The sequence below is a fragment of the Gallus gallus genome, chromosome 6 (assembly GCF_016699485.2).
Source record: "Gallus gallus isolate bGalGal1 chromosome 6, bGalGal1.mat.broiler.GRCg7b, whole genome shotgun sequence".
Classification (NCBI taxonomy): Eukaryota; Metazoa; Chordata; class Aves; order Galliformes; family Phasianidae; genus Gallus; species Gallus gallus.
The window spans coordinates 742,398-760,158 of NC_052537.1; the positions used below are offsets into that span (position 1 = coordinate 742,398).

General features: G+C 42.2%; 2 protein-coding genes and 2 long non-coding RNA genes across 5 annotated transcripts in view; 1 reads left to right on the forward strand and 3 right to left on the reverse strand.

Moving 5' to 3' along the window:
- Positions 1-17,761, reverse strand: part of LOC121106444 (protein MANBAL-like) — a 176,242-nt gene that overhangs the window by 39,835 nt on the left and 118,646 nt on the right. The gene's annotated exons all lie outside the window — the stretch shown is intronic.
- The window catches only part of LOC777017, a 515,269-nt gene that overhangs the window by 28,499 nt on the left and 469,009 nt on the right, over positions 1-17,761 (reverse strand). The window lies entirely within an intron of this gene.
- Positions 332-6,557, reverse strand: LOC107056515. 2 transcript variants are annotated; one of them, XM_040702600.1, is made up of 7 exons: positions 2,223-6,557; positions 1,803-1,888; positions 1,572-1,631; positions 1,389-1,465; positions 1,056-1,122; positions 843-892; positions 332-593 (listed from the first exon to the last, which is right to left on the reverse strand). In XM_040702600.1, exons 1-7 carry the CDS (start codon positions 2,515-2,517, stop codon positions 452-454), a joined length of 777 nt encoding a protein of 258 aa, XP_040558534.1. In that variant the 5' UTR covers positions 2,518-6,557; the 3' UTR covers positions 332-451. The 2 variants fall into 2 exon arrangements, with proteins under 2 accessions (XP_040558534.1, XP_025001976.2); XM_025146208.2 differs by having other exon boundaries at positions 1,056-1,125; positions 2,223-6,549.
- On the forward strand, positions 2,451-17,623 carry LOC121113311. The gene is made up of 4 exons (XR_005860734.2): positions 2,451-2,537; positions 13,175-13,312; positions 16,047-16,220; positions 16,964-17,623. It is a non-coding gene; the product is annotated as an uncharacterized LOC121113311 (long non-coding RNA).

Below are 17,761 nucleotides of genomic sequence, written 5' to 3' on the forward strand. Positions count from 1 at the left end.
AGAGTTCTCCTAGAGCTCATGTAGCGGTTATGGTGGGGTGAACGAACCCTGCTTTGCTTTTGGCTCAAAGCTTGCTTTCGCAGGCATTTCTGGAGGTGGTGCAGTCACCAACCCTGGGGGTGTTCAAGAAACACTGAGCTTTTGTACCTAGGGGCGTGGAGTCATGGGACGTATTGGTGATAGGTGGATGGTTGGAGCCCTTGGAGGTCATTTCCAGCCTTGCTGATTCCCTGAGTCCTGTTTCTTAGCTCCAGAATTCCATTGTCTCCTTCCCAAGGTTCAACAGGTATTTGTCGACGGGGTGTAACGCCTCTCATGCACGAAGAAGACATTTGGGAATTGGGATGGATTTTATTGACATGATTGGTGACAGGGTGACAATGGTGACAGACCCCTCATGCTTGTGCAGACCCAATGGTGTCCCGATGAAGGGCCGCAGTGTGTTGTGGGGTCAGAAAAGAGCGGGCTTAGGTGGACGGATGCCAAGGGCAGTCGCCAGCTCTCCAGGCAGGACCCAGTGAAGGATGTCCTTCTGCAGCACAAACAGGGTGAAGAAGACAAGCTGCAGCAGGCCCAAGAACAGCAGAAACGCCCTGCGGAACAGAAGAAGGTCGAGTCAGATCTGGGGGCACGTTTGTAACAGCACATTCCATCCAGCCCCGGCAAATGGCCGTGGACATGTGCCATACAGGGAGCAACGGAATCTGTCGTAGGTCTGCGCAGGGCTGCCAAGATCGCCACCCCACCTGCTCTCCCACCCAGGACCCTAAGCAATACTGAAGCATTTTATCTCCAAACAGTCAAAAGCTGCCTGATGGTCTCTGGACCCCAGGGCGACTCACCGCAGCCAGGTAGTTACAAGTGGGTGCTTCTGTGCTGCCGTCTGCTCATCCTAGAGGACAAAGCAAAGCAGGGCCACGCGTTGGGGTGAGCGCAGGTTTGGGCACTCGGAAGCCCTCCTTCGTCCCCACAACCAGAGGGAGGCCCATATCCCCTGCGGTGGCCCGGAGGTGAGCCTTCCCTCCCCAAGGCCCCGGTGGGGCTTTCTCCCTTACCAATCGCACTGCCACTGCCTCCTGCATCAGGGAACTCATGTGCTCTTCCCTGCGTGTCATCTTCCTCCTGCTACAGACACGGGGAGTTTGGTGTGTGAGAAGAGGCCTCGGCCGGCACCAGGACCTCACCCCCTCCCCACGCCCCCCATCCCAAGGTGGCCACGGGGACCCGAGGCAGCTGCCCGGCCTCTGCTGGAGCTGGGGCGGGCACCTCTGGGTGCCAGACCTGCACAGGCCCGGCCTTCCCGAGCTCCAGCCGACGGCCCAGATGGCTGGGGGCTGCTGGGATCCCAGCTCCCCCCTGCCTCAGGTCTGGGCTGTGCTGCTACTTACGGGGCAGTGCGCTTTTCGACCCTCCGTTGTGCCTTCTGGAGTTTTTTCATCTCCATCTCCACGTCCTCCTTCAGTGCCTGGAGAAGGAAAGGGTCTGGTCAAGAGCCCGTCCTGTGTCTGCTGGCAGGGGGCTTTCCCCGATCAATGTGCTGCTCTCCATTCTCTCCCTCCCACCCTGCATACCTCACGGACTTTGGTCTGCTCTCGGAGAACAGCTGCCAGCTCCGCAGACCTCTTCTTACACTGCAAGGCAATTGGGACCAGTTGCATGGATGCAGGGTGGGAAAGGGTGTTTGCAGCCCATTGCCAGCGCACAGCAAGGCCAGGGTGGAGCAGGACAGCAAGCCCTGCGGCGCCCTGGCTGCGTGGCCCAGCAGCTCTGCCCTGCGGGGTTTCTGCAGGTGGGTCACACACCTCCATGAGCTCCTGCAGCAGTGCGCCTGACTCAGCGTTGTCTTCCATCAGTTTTTCACAGGTGTTCTTCTCTGCCATGGCTTCACCTGCGCGCACAACAGGAGGCAGATCAGTGTGAGGGGCACGGCTGTGGGCATGGCGTGGACAGAACCCTATCCCAGTGCGCCATTGCGCATGGGAGCTCACGCGTGCTCCTTTCCGGCTGTGCTTTGGCACACCGGGTGTCCCACGTGCAGCCATGGCCTCTGCCATGAGTGCCGGCATGGGTACAGCTGCCAGCCCATGGCCGTGAGGCATGGCCTCATCCCCCCCTCCGGCAGGCACAGGCAGGCTCTTTCAGACCCGCCACGGCCATGCGCCGGCACAGCAAGAAGGGGAGACGAGGCCTGGTGCCAGGCAAGCTGCAGGGCTTCTTCTTACCACTCAGTGAGCACAGCTGCAGATGGATTCGCAACAGTCCTTGACCACGCTGTGGGCTGGGAGGGCACCGGGGGCACTCTCTGCCTTCAGTCTCCTCTCCCAATCTCTCCCACCTCCTCGCAGTGCCGGTGCTCAGCACCAAGTGCTCTCTGTGCCCAGGGAGCGGTGCTTCTGCTACTCTGCAGGGTGATTGCATCACAATGCTCTCACTGTGACGCGTGCCCCTCCGCCCATGGGGAAGCGCCGCTGCTCTGCTCGGCTGGTGTGCAGAGCATCGGGAGGAGATGGACACCATGGAAAAGGAGGATGAGATAGGTATGTGAACTGGGGTTTCCAGTGGAGAGGAACAAGATGAGCTGAAGAGGTGATGCAAGATAGCTGGCGTGGCTTTGTTAAGGGCAGATTGTACCTGACCAGTCTGGTGGCCTTCTGTGATGAAGTAATGGCATCTGTGGACAGGGGAAGGGCAACGCGTGTCATCTATCTGGACTTCTGCAAAGCCTTTGACGTGGTCCCTCACCACATCCTTCTCTCTTAACTGCGGAGGTGTGGATTTGAAGGATGGACTGTTCAGTGGATTAGGAATTGGCTGATTGGACGCAACCAAAGGTTCTTGATGAATTTTTCTGTGTCAGGGTGGAGGCTGGTTACAAGCAGTGTCCCTCTGGGGTCGGTCTTGGGACCGGTGCTCTTCAACATTTTTATCATCTTTATCTTTTTTGTAGAGTTTGCCTTTTTAATGTATTTTTGGCTTTCAAATTTTCTAGGTATTATTCAGAACTACAATCCCAGTGAAATACCTTTGGTTTGTTGTGAAGAAATGTTGAGGGAGCTGGGCTTGTTTATCTTGGGAAAGAGAAGGCGCTGGGGGACCTCTTTGTGGCCTTCTCCCTCCTGTTTATATGCTCCCTACAAGTATTAGAATGGCTTTTTATGTGGGTGGATGGTTATCGGACCAGGGAGAATGGTTTTAAACTGAGACAGGGGAGGTTTTTGTTAGATATTAGGAGAATCTTTTTCACCTGGAGGGTAGTGACGCACTGGAGTTTGCCCAAGGAGGTTGTGGATATGCCATTCGTGGAGGCATTCAAGGCCAGGCTGGATGTGGCTCTGGACAGCCTCTTCTGGTGGTTGGCGACCCTGCACATAGCAGGGTGGTTGAAACCAGATGGTCGTTGTGGTGCTTTTCAACCCAGGCCATTCTGTGATACTGTGAAAATGTTTTGTCCCATATATCAGTTGTCCATTTGCTTATTCCCTTCATGAGGACCGTTATTTTGAGGTAGAACAGAACCTGATACCATCTGCTGTGGAGGAACTTTTCTCTGAGCAGACTTGCTCTGGTGCCAGTGACAAAGTCACTCTTTCCTGTTCTTTAGGCAGAAAAACTTCGTTAAACAGGTCTGGTTTTTGTATCTCACAGTATCTCACAGGGAGTGCAGGCTGAGTACAGCAGCCTGTAAGTAAGAACACATTTTTATCTAGAAGCTTGAATTTCACTTCTCAGCAAGGACAGCCGGATTAGAATACATATTGTGATGAATACTTCATGTGCTTACTTTCTTGATTATTCATCTACTAATTCCAAAGGAGTGGAGCAAGGCTTTTAGCTTACATGCCAAAGCACCCTTGTTTGTTTGACTGCAGCAATGGAAGCAAAAGGTCCTGTTGCTTCAGTCCTTACATTTGTGTGCTGTGCCAACATACTACTTGAGCCTGGTGCTTCCATTCATTTGGGACTGTCATCATTAACAGGCACACGCTTTGCTATCCCCTTGGATTCTGAACGAGTTCTGAAATGTGGAACTTGGAGGTTTAAGGATGAGAAAACAAAAAACCAAGAGGGCACAATCAAAACATCTGAAAGGAACAAGCACAGTGAGTGGTGATACCAAGCAGATGTAATTTGTCTTACAGAGAGCTGCTTTAGCTCTTAAAAACAGATGTGTTCAACAAATGCTATTGATAATCCATCAGGATCTGTGTAGCTTGCTAAAAAATGCAGGCCATGGCATGAAACTGTAAGCCTACTAAACCTCAAACTGCAAGACATCAGAAATCATGAGTTCCATTTGTTATGTATCCACAGTGGATTCCTGTGGCTAGTGTATGTGGTATTGTACAAAGGTAAACCACAGATACGACAGAAGAACAAGTGAGGAGGTTCCCTTTTTCCATCTCATACCCTACGTGAGATTTTGGCTTTATGTTGGAATTTTCCCTTCCTTTCCAGTTGCCATGTCTCTTTCCAACACCTGTGCATGCAGTGCAGGTGTGCCTAGCTCCTGTGGTACATTTCTGCTTGCTTATCATTGTTACTAAAATAAGGGCAGAAAATAAAGCCTTGGCAGCAGAGGGGCAACTGGACTCAGCTTTCCACATAGAGGAGAGCACTTTCCTAGCTTTCTAGTTGAATAAATAAGGCTTTACGATCTCTTACTGAATTTTTCAGTGTCTTTGAAGACATTTCAGACAGATCTCGAGTATTCTTTATATTTTTAATTGAAAGTGAACCACTTAAGATTATTTCAGAAAACTAAACAGTTCCTTTGATTATTAATAATCAAAATGCCTGTAGTTTTGCTAACAATAATGCTACTTAAGCATCAAGTCATTTTAAGCATTTCTAGAGAAATTAAGGCATCTGCACGTGTCCGTGGAGCGAGAATGTCATGGAAAAAAATAGCAAGAATGAGTTATGCATAGAGATTTTTTGCACCTTTGCTTTGATAATTGGAAAAGTACAGCTTGGGATGCTGCCGCAGCTGCTTTTGCACAAAGAGTAATTTGAAAAAAGTAATTGTTGTGGATTTGATTTTTTTAATTATTATTATTTTTTTAGCAGGGTAAAATTTCTGGGAGTAGATTATATCAGTTTGATTTATACTCTGTGTCCACTGTCTTGTTTTTTCTCCCCCTTGTGGAAATGGTGTGGGCAAATAACTAGCTTTAAATAGATTGTTTGTGTCTTTATAAAGAGAATAAAATGGACTATATCTTTCAGATGCTTCTGCTGAATACCAGCCCTGAAGCCTGTCTGCTTCAGTTGCCTTCCAGCCATGCGGGTCTCATAGCTTGGCTTTCCATACCACATACAGCCGTTCCCTGGACTGCTGCACTCTGCTCATGTTTTAGACAGTCAAACTAGTTACTATTCTGCATTCTTCTCCACTAATCAGAGTCCTCTGAGCAGTTACCCCCTGGCAGGAGTCTGTGTCTGTGTTAAAATTGTATAGTCCTTCCTTTTTGTGCCCTACAACCATTCCAAGAGACAATCCTCCCATTTTCCTGAGTTGTGCCCTTTCTTTATTATTGCAGTCTAACATGTCTCATTCTCTCCAGAGATCTTATTTACAAACAACTGCAGTGACAAATAAGCAGGATACCTAAAGGCAATGCAGGCTTCCCTCCACATGATGTTAATGTTACTTAAGTCTTAGATGTGAACGACCCAAAAAGATGCCGCGGGTTCTGTTTGTGTCTGTCCCTGCTGGGGTTGCCAAAGAAGCTGATGTACAGAAGCAACCAAACTTTAAGAAAATACTGTCTGAATGGGTTCACTCACATCACAATGATGTTTTAAAGAGAAGTTTACCTGTAGCCAATATACTGCTGAGCTTAGAGGTGAAATGCCTTTCTTAGCTTTAGGACCTCAAATATTGCATTAAAATTAGGGGATGAGGGGATGGAGTTGGTTTATTTTACTCCTCAGCTCCTCATATACTTTAATATCTATCATTGCAAGTGCCTTCTTTTTTCCTTTGTGATCCAGGCTGATAATGGTGACTAGAGAACTGTACCAATATAAACAGGCTATCAGATTTTGTATGTTCCTTTAATACTGAGAAACATCCGAATGACCATACTAGAAGTAGTTCTGGATTAGTTCTTAGTTTGAAACAATGTCATATTTAAAGTTACTTTGATATGTAAGAACTATAATTAGCTTTAGAAATGAGATTAACTACAGGATCAAAACTGTTCATCCCAATGTAGATGCTAAAAGTACTTTTGGTCTAATAAATGTAAAACAGGTACTCGAAATTCATTGCTTTTAAGGTGCATACTTAACGTTCTTTTTTTGTTTAGTGCTTTGATACTGTGAAATGGAGAGCGCTCTAATTGAGAAGCATTATGAATCAATTAGTGGGTTTTTTAACGACTGTGACAAAAGTCTCAGACAGTATGTGCAAGTCTTTTCCAGAGATGGACGTAGTCCAGAGTTGTTGTTCCCTGAGACAAGTGATGTTTGTTTTCATAACAAGTAGTGGCATTTATCAAAGCCTATTTACTTGCCCAGCTGTAAAAAACCATGACAGTCTGCACAGCATTGCATTACAGTACAGCAGTCCAGTTACAAGGAATACTTCAGTAAGTGCATGAACAGCTATGACAAGTGGCTTATTTGCTAAATGCAATGCACTGTAAGCAGGTTACAAACCAAACAGCCGCGTTGCAGTGTTGATCTCTATTAGTTTTACAGATCCTATTTTCTTCTTCAAGTGCTCATACGCTTGTTAGACTGTCCCTGTGCTGGTTACCAGCCTTTTACTGGATTAAACAATTTGACATCATGGAATATGAAATCGTGGGAGGTTTAGAAATTCTAGTCCTTTTATAACAGTTTTTATTTGAAGTGGAAGGACTTGATATTGGATAGACGTTTTCCACTGGAATTAGTTCTCTGAAACTGGATTTCAGCCTTCTGCTATGAGCTCAGAATGTCTGTCTTCTAATACTCTAAGGAACATTCAGACCATGTAGTCACTAGGGCCAAAAATACAGCATGTGAAGTGATAAGGCAGAAAGAATGACATGCAGTCAGTCTTTGTATTAGTAGCATGGTTTCACAGTCTCCTGAGTAATATCTCCCAGTAATACCTGATTGGACTAGTGTAGTGTTGCAGTCTAACAATTAGACTTACTAATTAAATTTAAATAGTTATTGTTATTTTTACTGGGAAAGAAGTAATTTTCAGTGTCAGTAACTGTGTTGGATTACGACCAATTAACTAAAGGTACTTTGTTTTACAGGACTTTTTTTTGGCCAATTTTCAGTGGAGAACTCCATGCAGAAATGGTGTTACATGACCTATTCCACCCAACTTATTAAGAGTAGGGAAGAAGGCCATAATAGTAGGCTTTGTTGTAGGGCATTGCAGCATATTTCTGCTTTGAACAGCCACAGCACACGGCGTAGCCTGCCAAGAGGCCACTATAACATCTAAGCATACAATTAACTGTAAGTGTGTGAGTAATCTCATCCTTTTTCAGTGAAGCATTTAAGCATGTGTTTATGGTTAATGATTAGGTCCAGATGAAAGCAGCAAGATGATCTATGATTAAAGTTAAACATATGTTTATGTGCTTTCTTGAAGAGGAGTGAAATTATTCAAATGCTGTAGCACTGTGGGTCACCTCACAGTACTCTATTTTTCAGCTTTAACCATCAGATTCTCCAGTGGGGTAATGTCAATTTTTTTATGCATATGAGAGGTTAAACACATTAATCTCTGTTTTCTTGTCTAGTTGTTTTGGTATGAATTTTAGTAGAACTATATGCACTGCTCCCCTAGAACAGTGATCTGAAGTGCTGACAAGGAGAAATTTGGCAGGCTGAAGTCCAGATCTTAAACTCACATTCTGAGTCTGTAATTGTGTAATAGCTATTATTATTCTTTCTTAAGTTTCTAAATTTTGTACTTTGTTTCCTTCTTTTACAAAACTTAATCAGAAATGGTTAAAAAAAACTATGTTATAAACTTCAGTTACTTGTTTATTTTTCCTCAGATGCCCCAAACAGATCACACTTTGTTATTGCCAGCTTCTTGAATTGACTAGAAAGATAACGGAGACAACAGATTTAGACATAGACACTTGCATTTTGAAGCTTGAAAATTATACTACACAGATCCTACTGTGACAGACGTTTGTTAAGGCCATCTTCACCAGCAATCTCTCCTTTTCTCCACAATATTTGCATAAAGAAGCTATATCGTATATCACTGTTACAACTATATCTTTTCTTATTACGTTCATTTGTTGTAGCTTTCTACTGCTTCTGAAGCAAGCTATTGGCATCATTAAACTTTCGGTCTCACCTGCTACATTTCTGAGTTATAAAACAGACAAAACAAATGACATGAAATTGTAGAAAAAAAACAGGGAACTTTCCATATCTTCAATCTCCTTGCATACTAATTAGACAAAATAAGCACAAAATGAAGTTCTGCTTTGTTCCCCTATGCTTGAGCTGGAGGGACATGTGTTGTCATGTTTCTGGGCCAGGTAACAATTCCTGATTGACACTCATTCTTTACTTTTATGTATAATGTTATGTAGAATATGGCTCTGAATCACATTCTGTATACTAAATGTGGAAGTCAATCATATTGTGAAGGTACTTTCCTAATGAATAATGTAGAGCAAGATGGTGTGTAAGTGATTGGTGTTGGATGTGGTCCCATAGAATAGGTCAAAGTAGTTTTAAACTCTTTGTTATCTTCTCCTAACAGTAATTGCTCTCTGATTTCTTAACAGTTCTGGGATCTCTTGATCTTGTGGCATTCTTTCCTCGGTCTGGCAGAAGGCACACAAATGGCTGTGCCACATTCCCATTGCTAGCACCCTAACTTATATATAGGAGAACCTGTGAGGAATTTCCCGTGTCTTTGAGCTATTTGATGGCTTTCATGGCATAATATAGATCGTTCTGTTGCTTGGAAAGGCTTTTCTGGTAGTGGTCAGCTCCTTCTAAATGGTGCGTTCACTTTTGGCACTCTGTTTCTGGAACGTTTGCTTTGGTAGGCCAGAAGTCAGCAAGCCGTTAATGTGATCAAACAGACTCCACCCACCAATTACTAAAATAATTCATGCATTAGATGGAATCTTCAAAATGTTCAATTCAAGACATTTTAAAATAACCTTATACTTCAAAGTCAAGTATGTCACCAGCTTGTTAAGAGTCATTTTTTCATTTCTTTGAATTTTTCAGTGAAATGTGTGACGTTAGACCTAATCTTGGAAAATTCTCTACGTTTTATTAAGTATGTTGTCCTTTCTGTAGCATTCATAGCAAAGAGCGTTGCAATCAATGAAAAGAAAAAATAGAACAGTGTAAAATGCATAAGAGTATATTTTTCTTACTCTTGGCATACATTTAGTGTGGTCTGCAGAGTACAAGAGGAACTAAAGAGAGGTATAGACTGCAAACTATAGGGATTTCTGAAATCAGTTTGAGTTTATCCAAAGGCTGAATCATAATTGCAACTCCACAAGGGAATGGTACTGTAGATTTTTCCTTTTTCACTGATCTCTGCATATAAATTCGTGAAGAGGCAAAAGCAACAAAGCCACCTCTTTGTTGATACAAAATGCAAAACAGATCTTTGAAAGTTTTTTGTTGTTTGCTTTTGGTTTTCCATAACTGAACTAGAGAAGAGGGACTAGGGCTGCCTAATTATGCAGTGGGACTACCCCCTGGTTGAGGCTGAATACTTATAGCCCCTTTCATTTCACTTGTTCTGAGCTCATACTAGCCCTTCCCCAGTTCTAAACCAGCTGTAATCTAACCTGCTTGAGAGGCCGTCTTCTGTCTTTGTCGTAGTCAGGAGAGAAGTGGGAGTTCAGGGAAGCAGGGGGTGGACATTTCAAGTGTATCTGACCATACAAGAATTAAAATAAGTGGACAGAGCGCTAAGTCAGTAGTTTTTTATTCCTTGTGCCAGAATATGAATAGGAAAGGAACCAGTAGCAGGCTTACGTTCTCTTCTGTGCAGGATCCCATCTTGCTCTGCTGCCTTATTGCAGTGGAAGAAACATGCTGCATAACGTAGGTTTGATGCAAGATTTGTTTTCATTGTGCATCAGTTTGGGATATTAATTCTAACTGAATCATATTGTTTTCTAGCTGCATTTGCTGAATGCCATTTTTATGCTCTAATGCTTTTACGCTATTCATTCCTAGGTAAAACTGCTTACATATTATTTGTGATATTTGTTTGGAGACAGTTGATGGAAAAGACATGTTAGATAAAACTAAATTATGTTACCGAGACTCGGTGTCAGTGTTTATAAAAGGAGACAACAGAAAATTGACACTTCTTACAACCAGGATATCAGAGCCTGCAGACATATTGTGCAAATTATCACTGTTTCCTATCTCCCCTTTCTTTCTGAAGGAAAGCAAATTTATTGTTCTCTCAGGTCTTTGTAGATAAAGATTTCTTGCCAGTATTTCTTAAACTTGCACAAAGTGCAAGAATAGGTCGGCTTGTTTTAGAAGCATGCCATCTCCAGCCTACCTCCCGAGGGACAAGTTAGGGCACGCTCGTGATGAGCAACAGCTCAGCTCCTGCAGGGCTGAGAAATGAGAAGATGCTGGTAATGGGTATTGACCTATTAAGAGAACTACCAGTAACAGAGACGATTAACATTTCATCGTGCTCCTGCAACCACATGTACCTGCACAGACTCAGCTTCTTCACACACGTGGGCCCACAAGACCTGGGCTGCTGCTTTCTCACCCAAGAGGCATTTGTGTTACCATCCTACTTGGGAACAGGCTACTCCGTGCAATTTTACAGTATGCTACTGTGCAAAGTTGAGGAGGTTAGATGAGGACATGAAATAATTGACTTGCCCAGTTATAAAGTGAAGGGGTTGTGCTGTTGCCTCAGTTAATAGCGAGATTCAATCTGTGATGTCTCTTTGTAGGAAAATGTTATTGTGACATCCTGTTCAGCAGAGATTGGTATAAAATTACTCCATGACTATTTCAGAATGAATTTGAATGAGCAGGCTGAGCCTGTGCTGGATCAGCACTTTGTCTTGTATGTCTATATTGATTCTGATCCCGGTCTGTGAGCTTTTAAAGCCAGATTTACTGTAGTGTCGAGCCGTGAACTTCAAAAGCTGTCTTTGACTGAGGGAGAGTAAAATGTGATAGATGCAGAAGAGAAATCATTAATCAAAGTTGTTTTAGATTTAGTCTGTGAATGGAAGAAGTTCTGCAGTAGAGAATCCTATCACCAGGGCTTCATCTGCTTGCAGTTATTTCAGCTCATCCTCCCCACTACACACCAGAGGTAAGCCCTAGTTAATTCTGTCAGGATTCCCTCTGTAGTTTACTTAAAACTGTCCGATCTGCAGCAGAGAACGTGTCACGTGTAAGCCAAACACCATTCCTTCATTTTAGGAAAGATTTCTGGGCTCGATAATGAGACAGACCTGGATAGAGGGGGGAAAAAAGATGGATCTGAGGAAGAGCAGTGGCTCAAAGAAAACAAATTGGTTGAATGGAATTGGCTAAGAGAAGATAACAACAGAAACAAAGGGAAGGAGTAAAGTCTTATAGTCCTGGCTTTCCATTTTCCTTCTATCTACCTGTTCACTCATGAAGATCCATGAAAATAGAGAAGGCAACTTTTGCAAAGAGATCTTGCCAATCATGACTGCTGAGCCTGTATGTTTAGTACATTATAAATATCATTATGCTCATACTGACCTTCTCACTGCTTCAGTTTATTCTTTTCAGCTATTGTTAGGATTACATACTGAGATGCTTACATTTATAAACTTGTATTTCTGAGCTGTATTTCTGTTTCCACAAATACTTTTGTGTATTACATATCAGTGCTTAGATATTCTAAGGTCAAGTAATGGTTCAAGTATGAAGCAAATCCTTTACTTTGTCTGATTTTTTAATTAAATATTTTATAATTTTGGAAAGAGGAACATAAGTTGTTTGAAAGTCTCATCTTTGAGTATGAATGGGCTTTCTGCAGTCTGTAATGGTAGAGAAATTGGGTGTTAAGAATTAGTATTGTAACACTGAAATACAGCGTTAGCCATTTCAGCGCTCACCTGACGTTTCCCTCCTCCTTATCAAGAGGTCCACGTGAGCACCAAATGCTGGGAAATCATTTCTGAAAAGCGAGGCTGTGTTTGCTTACTCTGTCAGAAGTGACAACAAAGAGTTTCCTGAACTTTCTCAAAACAGTAATTTCAAAATCTGATTCCTCGGAGAACAAAACACCCATTTAATATGTTAGTGTGTTTTCAGCAGGACTTGGTGTTTTCCTATTAATTTACATTTTAAATTGCTCTGAAAGCATTAATTTACCGAGCAAACGTAGTAAGTACGAATGAAAGAGCTATTCAGTTAATAAATGGTACCATCTAGTTTCAATGGAGGAACGTTTAATGGCTTTAAAATCTATAGACTAATTGTTCTATGGATTTTGTAAGCAATCCTGTTAGTAATATTTAGTTGTACTATTCGAGACATTACCTGTAAGATACGTGACGGATGAGGGCCAGCTGTAAAAGTAACCCTTGTTACTTCGAATGAAATCATCCTGACTGGAAACTGCTGTGCCAAAATCATTCAGCTCATGAAAAAGAGGTAAAATATTAAAGCATCTTTGAAGAGCAAATTCATTGCTCTGCGCTTGTATTTATGCTTTAATTTTGCAAATATGTGCATTGGTTAGAAATTAATAAAATTTAAGACTGAATTATAGCTCCAGTCAAGCTGTTAGTATGAATTTCCAATGCATAATTTTCTGGAATTCTGGTGCAACTCAAGTAAATTAGAGTAAGAACAGAAAATCATCTAAAAATATGATAATTGTGGTACATACTGATTTTTGCTCCCAGTTAATGCTTTTCTCTGTTGTGCTTTTTTCCTTTCTGAAATCCACGTTGTGCACTTCTAGTGTATGAAATGTTTGGTCATCTTTAATCCAAGTAACTTGTCTTATATATGCACAAATAAACATGAGTTACTGGATCTTACTAATTATCAGTGCAAAAATCCCAAGTGATGTAATAGAAAAGAAATTCCTTACCCCAGCAGTAACAATCTCTCGCTATATTACTTTATTCTCTGTTTTCTACATCATAGCAGTGCTAAGAGAATTAATTCATTAGTATTTGAAATGTGTTTGCAGTGTATCTGCGGTCTTTGAAAACTAGGATCGGCATAAAATCATCATAGAATCACCAAGGTTGGAAAAGACCTCCAAGATCATCCAGTCCAACCGTCCATCAGTCACCAGCATTGCCTGGATGAAAGCGGAAATTACTATGTAAGAAGTGTCGTGAACTGTGTTGCAATTCCTTCAACAATTTCCAAGTAATGTTTCTAGTCCCTTTTATACTGAATACAGCTTTGCCTGCAAGGTGGTAATGGCATAAAAACTTGACAAAACTTCAATGACGTTTCAATTAATGCATTGTTTAGGTGTAGTTATGTTTCATTTGAAGGTGGTGAATAGAAACATGAGTCCGCACACAGAAGACACGTATGACTCTTGCATAGCAAATTAAGGTCAGAATGTGAGTATAGGAATGTTTTTTATTTTTGAGACCTGAAAAGATAGTTGTCAGGTGGCTAAGCATAGTTCAGCTGAATGCTTTATCTTGTGTAACAATAAGAATATCACATAAATATCAAAATATTTCCGGATATAAGAATATTTTAAGGTGAAAACAATCCCCCAAAATTAATTTTAAAGATTCAATATTAATGACAGAATGAAAACAATGATACTAATAATAGATCTTAAAAATGCTAACATTCTGCATGGCTCTGCACTACAGCCTTGATTTGAGACACTGAAAATGGGCTTACCCATTCAACTGTGTTGATTAATATGTGTTTTTAAAGTTTCAGTAGTCTGATACCTTTATCTTAATTTATTCTAAAAATGAGAGTCAGCTCCTCGAGTCTATGGAGACATTTCTGGGTATTAAAGTTTATGGATGACTAGCTGTATGTACAATATTGTCATATTGCAGCCTTACCACTTAACAGAGTATCTCTTATAACTTAAAAATGAATCGATCCTGTTTCCTTAATGTAATGGATGGTGTAATAACATTGAAATTCTCATATATTGTAATCTGTGTGGTACATTGATATGAAGTATGGACAAAATCTTTCTAAGTATATTTTAACGTATTATGATTACCGAGACTAGGCAGGCCAGAGCAGTAATGCTTTTATCTTTGTTGAGTTTCGTGTTGATGTAGCCACAGTAAAAATCTTTTAAACATACTTGTTTCTGATAAGTGGTGTACTTAAGTTACTCTTAGGTATGAATGTAAAGATGAGGAGTAGATGGACTTTGTTAATGGATTAATAAGAAAAGCAACAAAAAAATGATCCCTGTATATTCATATAGGCACCTATGTGTACATACATAAATTTCATTTGATGTTTATCCTCAACCTTATGGTTGTTGTGGATTTGTATGCATTAAAATGCAAGTTTAAGTTGTTTGCTTTGATGGGAGTGTTTTAGGTGGCTGTAAAGTTGAATACCGAATCAACTACAGTTGAGTCTGAATGTACAACTTTACATATGCATCTTCAGTTACTTCAGTGAGGAGCACAGCTATGGGCCAATGGCCCCAGCCACCCTGAGCCAAGCTAATTGCTCAGGTCTGCCCACGTATACCAGGTGCAATTCATCAGTAAATGGGGTAGTTGGCTCTAGGTTGGTATTTGTTTCTTACAGGTTTGCTCCAAATACTGGTTATTTTTACAGAGTTGTTTGGAGCTCCAAAATATGCTGGAGATTGGAACGATCAGGAGAGTTAGCAAAGTGCTGCTTTGTGGTTTCTTTCACTCAGTTAAAGCTTTAAAATAAACCTTATTTTCTGGTGAAAGAGGGCTGAGCATAATTAACATCTCCCCTCATGCAGACAGCATTTAATCCCTGCCTCAGCTTGTTAGGATACACCAGGCTGCTGTGAGAGAAGACTCCGTCTTCCAGTTAATTTCACTAAAATATTACTATGCAAATGTTTCCTCCTTCACACTGTAACTGCAATGTGTAACCTTGGATCAGTCACCTATTCAAAATACTTGTCTTTCATGATGTATGCTTCCCCCCCACCTTGATAGCCAGCACATTCAGTCTCGATATACTATTGACCTTGCAACCCAGGTGTGCCAGTTGTCTCTTTGGCTGTTTGTGCATATGCACAGGGAGGTGGGCTACGCAGGTGACATCAGCCTCTGTACAGTTAGTGGTGCCCTTTATTACCTCACAGTGCTAGTGCCAAGCTGCTCATTGGCTTCAGCTGGGAGATGAGTGCTGTGGTGCCCAGCTGTGAGGTGCTTGGGCTGGCAGTGCTTCTCCCTCTCTTCCTCTGCAGGGGAAAGAAAGAAGGGACTTTTTCTTTCTCTGAAGTAGAAGTTCAGATTTTGATGGTAAGGGAGCTGATGTGGAGGCCTGGCCTTAAGGAAGGCTTTCAGTAGGCAGTACAGTCTTTGGAGCTGCTGCAGCAAACCTGGTGGTTGTCTACCTTGCAATTTGAGTATGAAAGAAGAGTAGCCTGTGGATTCCACTGTAAGTAAGTGCTATTCTGTGTTGTGGTGTTGTCATTTGTGCTCTTATTACAGCTGTGCTCATCCAGCGACCCACAAGCTAGGTTTTATGACACTGTATTTATCCTTCATCTTTCCTTCCTCGCGGCTCTTTTATGCTCAAGTGAGGTCTGGATGAATTGCTGTGGTAATGGCAGAGTTGATTCCTCTCATGTCATGTGGTAAATGTGAATATGGTTCTGTGTATGGAGGGGGTTACGGTGCTGGAGAGCTGACAGCAGGGAAACACAGGTATCTGTGAAATTCACCTAATCCATTGCCATTTAAACCCTGTGGATTGTCACAGAAACGAGTTATTTCCTCTGGTAGTAGCAGCCAGATGGGAACTTACAGTACTTTCTGTGCTGTATATGAGTGGGTAAATCTGTTTGCTAATAAGGACTTAAGTGTAACAAAGATAGTAACTTCCAGTTGCAACTATTGCAGTAGCTTTAACTTGCGTGGACAAAGGATTGCCACTTCTAGAACGTTCCTTCCAACTTCTATCCAGAGATGTGGAGATGTGTCACTGCTGTCACCTTGTGAAGTCAGAAGCGTTTGGAGCAGCTTTTGTGGCTATGGATAAAGCTGTTTGCTTCCCGCTGTTTGCATTTTTTTAAGGTACTTGAACTGTAACTTCATGTCTTTCACATGAAGAGAGAGCTCTTCTCTCTGTTAAGTGGATCAGGGACACAGTGTTTTCAGCTGGCCAGGAAAAACAGATGGCAGTAGGTGCCATTTTTTTCTGCATGGAGGAATTCTGTGCCACATCTCTTCTTCATGTGCACTTCCATGTCAGATGCCATTCTTTTTGCCCCTCTGCTGCCATCTGTCACACAGCAACAAAACGGAACAGAACGTTGGTGGGGAGGTTCAGCCTCTAGTGCTGCACTGCCAACATCCACTTCTAATTTCAAAAGTTTTTAAATTAATTTTTAAAGTTAAATTTAAATTTAAATTTAATTTTTAAAGTTAAGAGATTTGTCAAAAACCTATGAGCCCTACGAGGCTGTAAGAATACAACAAAGGATTTTCGAGTGCATAAACAATAAGCTGTTACTGTCAGCTTCTCCTCAAGGAAGATGGTAAAAAAAGGAAACACGCCTCCTAGGCATATTACACCAGAGACACGGTATTGAAGACTAAAGTAAAAAATTGAAACAGCATAGAAGATAAGCACGGTTGTTGTTGTTGTTTTTTTAATTTATTATTAACCTGAGAAGCTCACCAACCAAAAGGATCAGTAAGGTCAACAGCTTAGCAAGGCTTAAAAGGAGGATTAGCCATTTATCTGAGCACTAAGAATGTCCATCGCTACTTCTGAAAAAAAACATTTGTAAGAGATATTAATCCCTATGTTTCAGGTACAACATAGCTTTGTCCCAAGGCATAAAGAAGGAGCCTCATCCTGAGCACCAGATACTGGACAAGATAGTCCTGTTTTGTTTTATTTTTATACTAATTCCATTGCTGAAACAGACTGCACTTCTGTTCTCGCTGAAACTGTTACCTCCCTGAGAGTTATACCTTCGTGCAGCAAAAGAGGCCCGTGAGCACCACTGGCACTGAAAACTACAGAAATGGAAACGAAGACAGAAAATACACAAAGAGCTTAAATGACTGCATGGAGTAGGGCTAGAGGAAGGTTAAAGTAAAAAAGAACAAATTCGACTGACTGATTCTTTAACAACTTCATTAAAGAAGGCAAGCTCCAAAATTAACATAGAAGCTTTCTTCACAGAGAAACCAAAGAAACAAACCATGCTGCCTCGATGAGAATCTTGAAACAGATTTGAGTAAGTGGCTCCTCAAAATAACAGATGCAGAAAATGCACCATGTGAGAAATGAACTGAAGTAATCTTAGAAATCCTTAGGATAAATAAAGAATGTCTAGAAGATGATGAAAAGGAATTTAAAAATCAAAACCATGCAAAACCAGTTGCAAAGCAGAGATGCCATCTGAGTGTGGAGGAGGCCATAATCTCAGCATCCATGCCTGGGAGGAGGAAAGGGTAGCTCCTGGGCATGCTGCTACCTCCAGCAGAGATGCAACCTCAGGGTCGCCAGCCGAGAAGGAGTCTGCGGCTGCCAATTAGAACCAAACAGCTCTCTGGAGGAAGGCAGAGCACTTGCAGTCATGGCAAGGAGGAGGTAAGGGGAG

Excerpts from the sequence above, each read along its gene's own strand:
- LOC107056515 (XM_025146208.2), bottom strand. The coding sequence starts at position 2,517 with ATGGTGTCCATCTCCTCCCGATGCTCTGCACACCAGCCGAGCAGAGCA. Across the intron at positions 1,889-2,222 it reads GCAGCTGTGCTCACTGAGTG|GTGAAGCCATGGCAGAGAAG; the intron begins GTAAGAAGAAGC and ends TTGTGCGCGCAG. Across the intron at positions 893-1,055 it reads AGGCAGTGGCAGTGCGATTG|GATGAGCAGACGGCAGCACA; the intron begins GTAAGGGAGAAA and ends TTTGTCCTCTAG.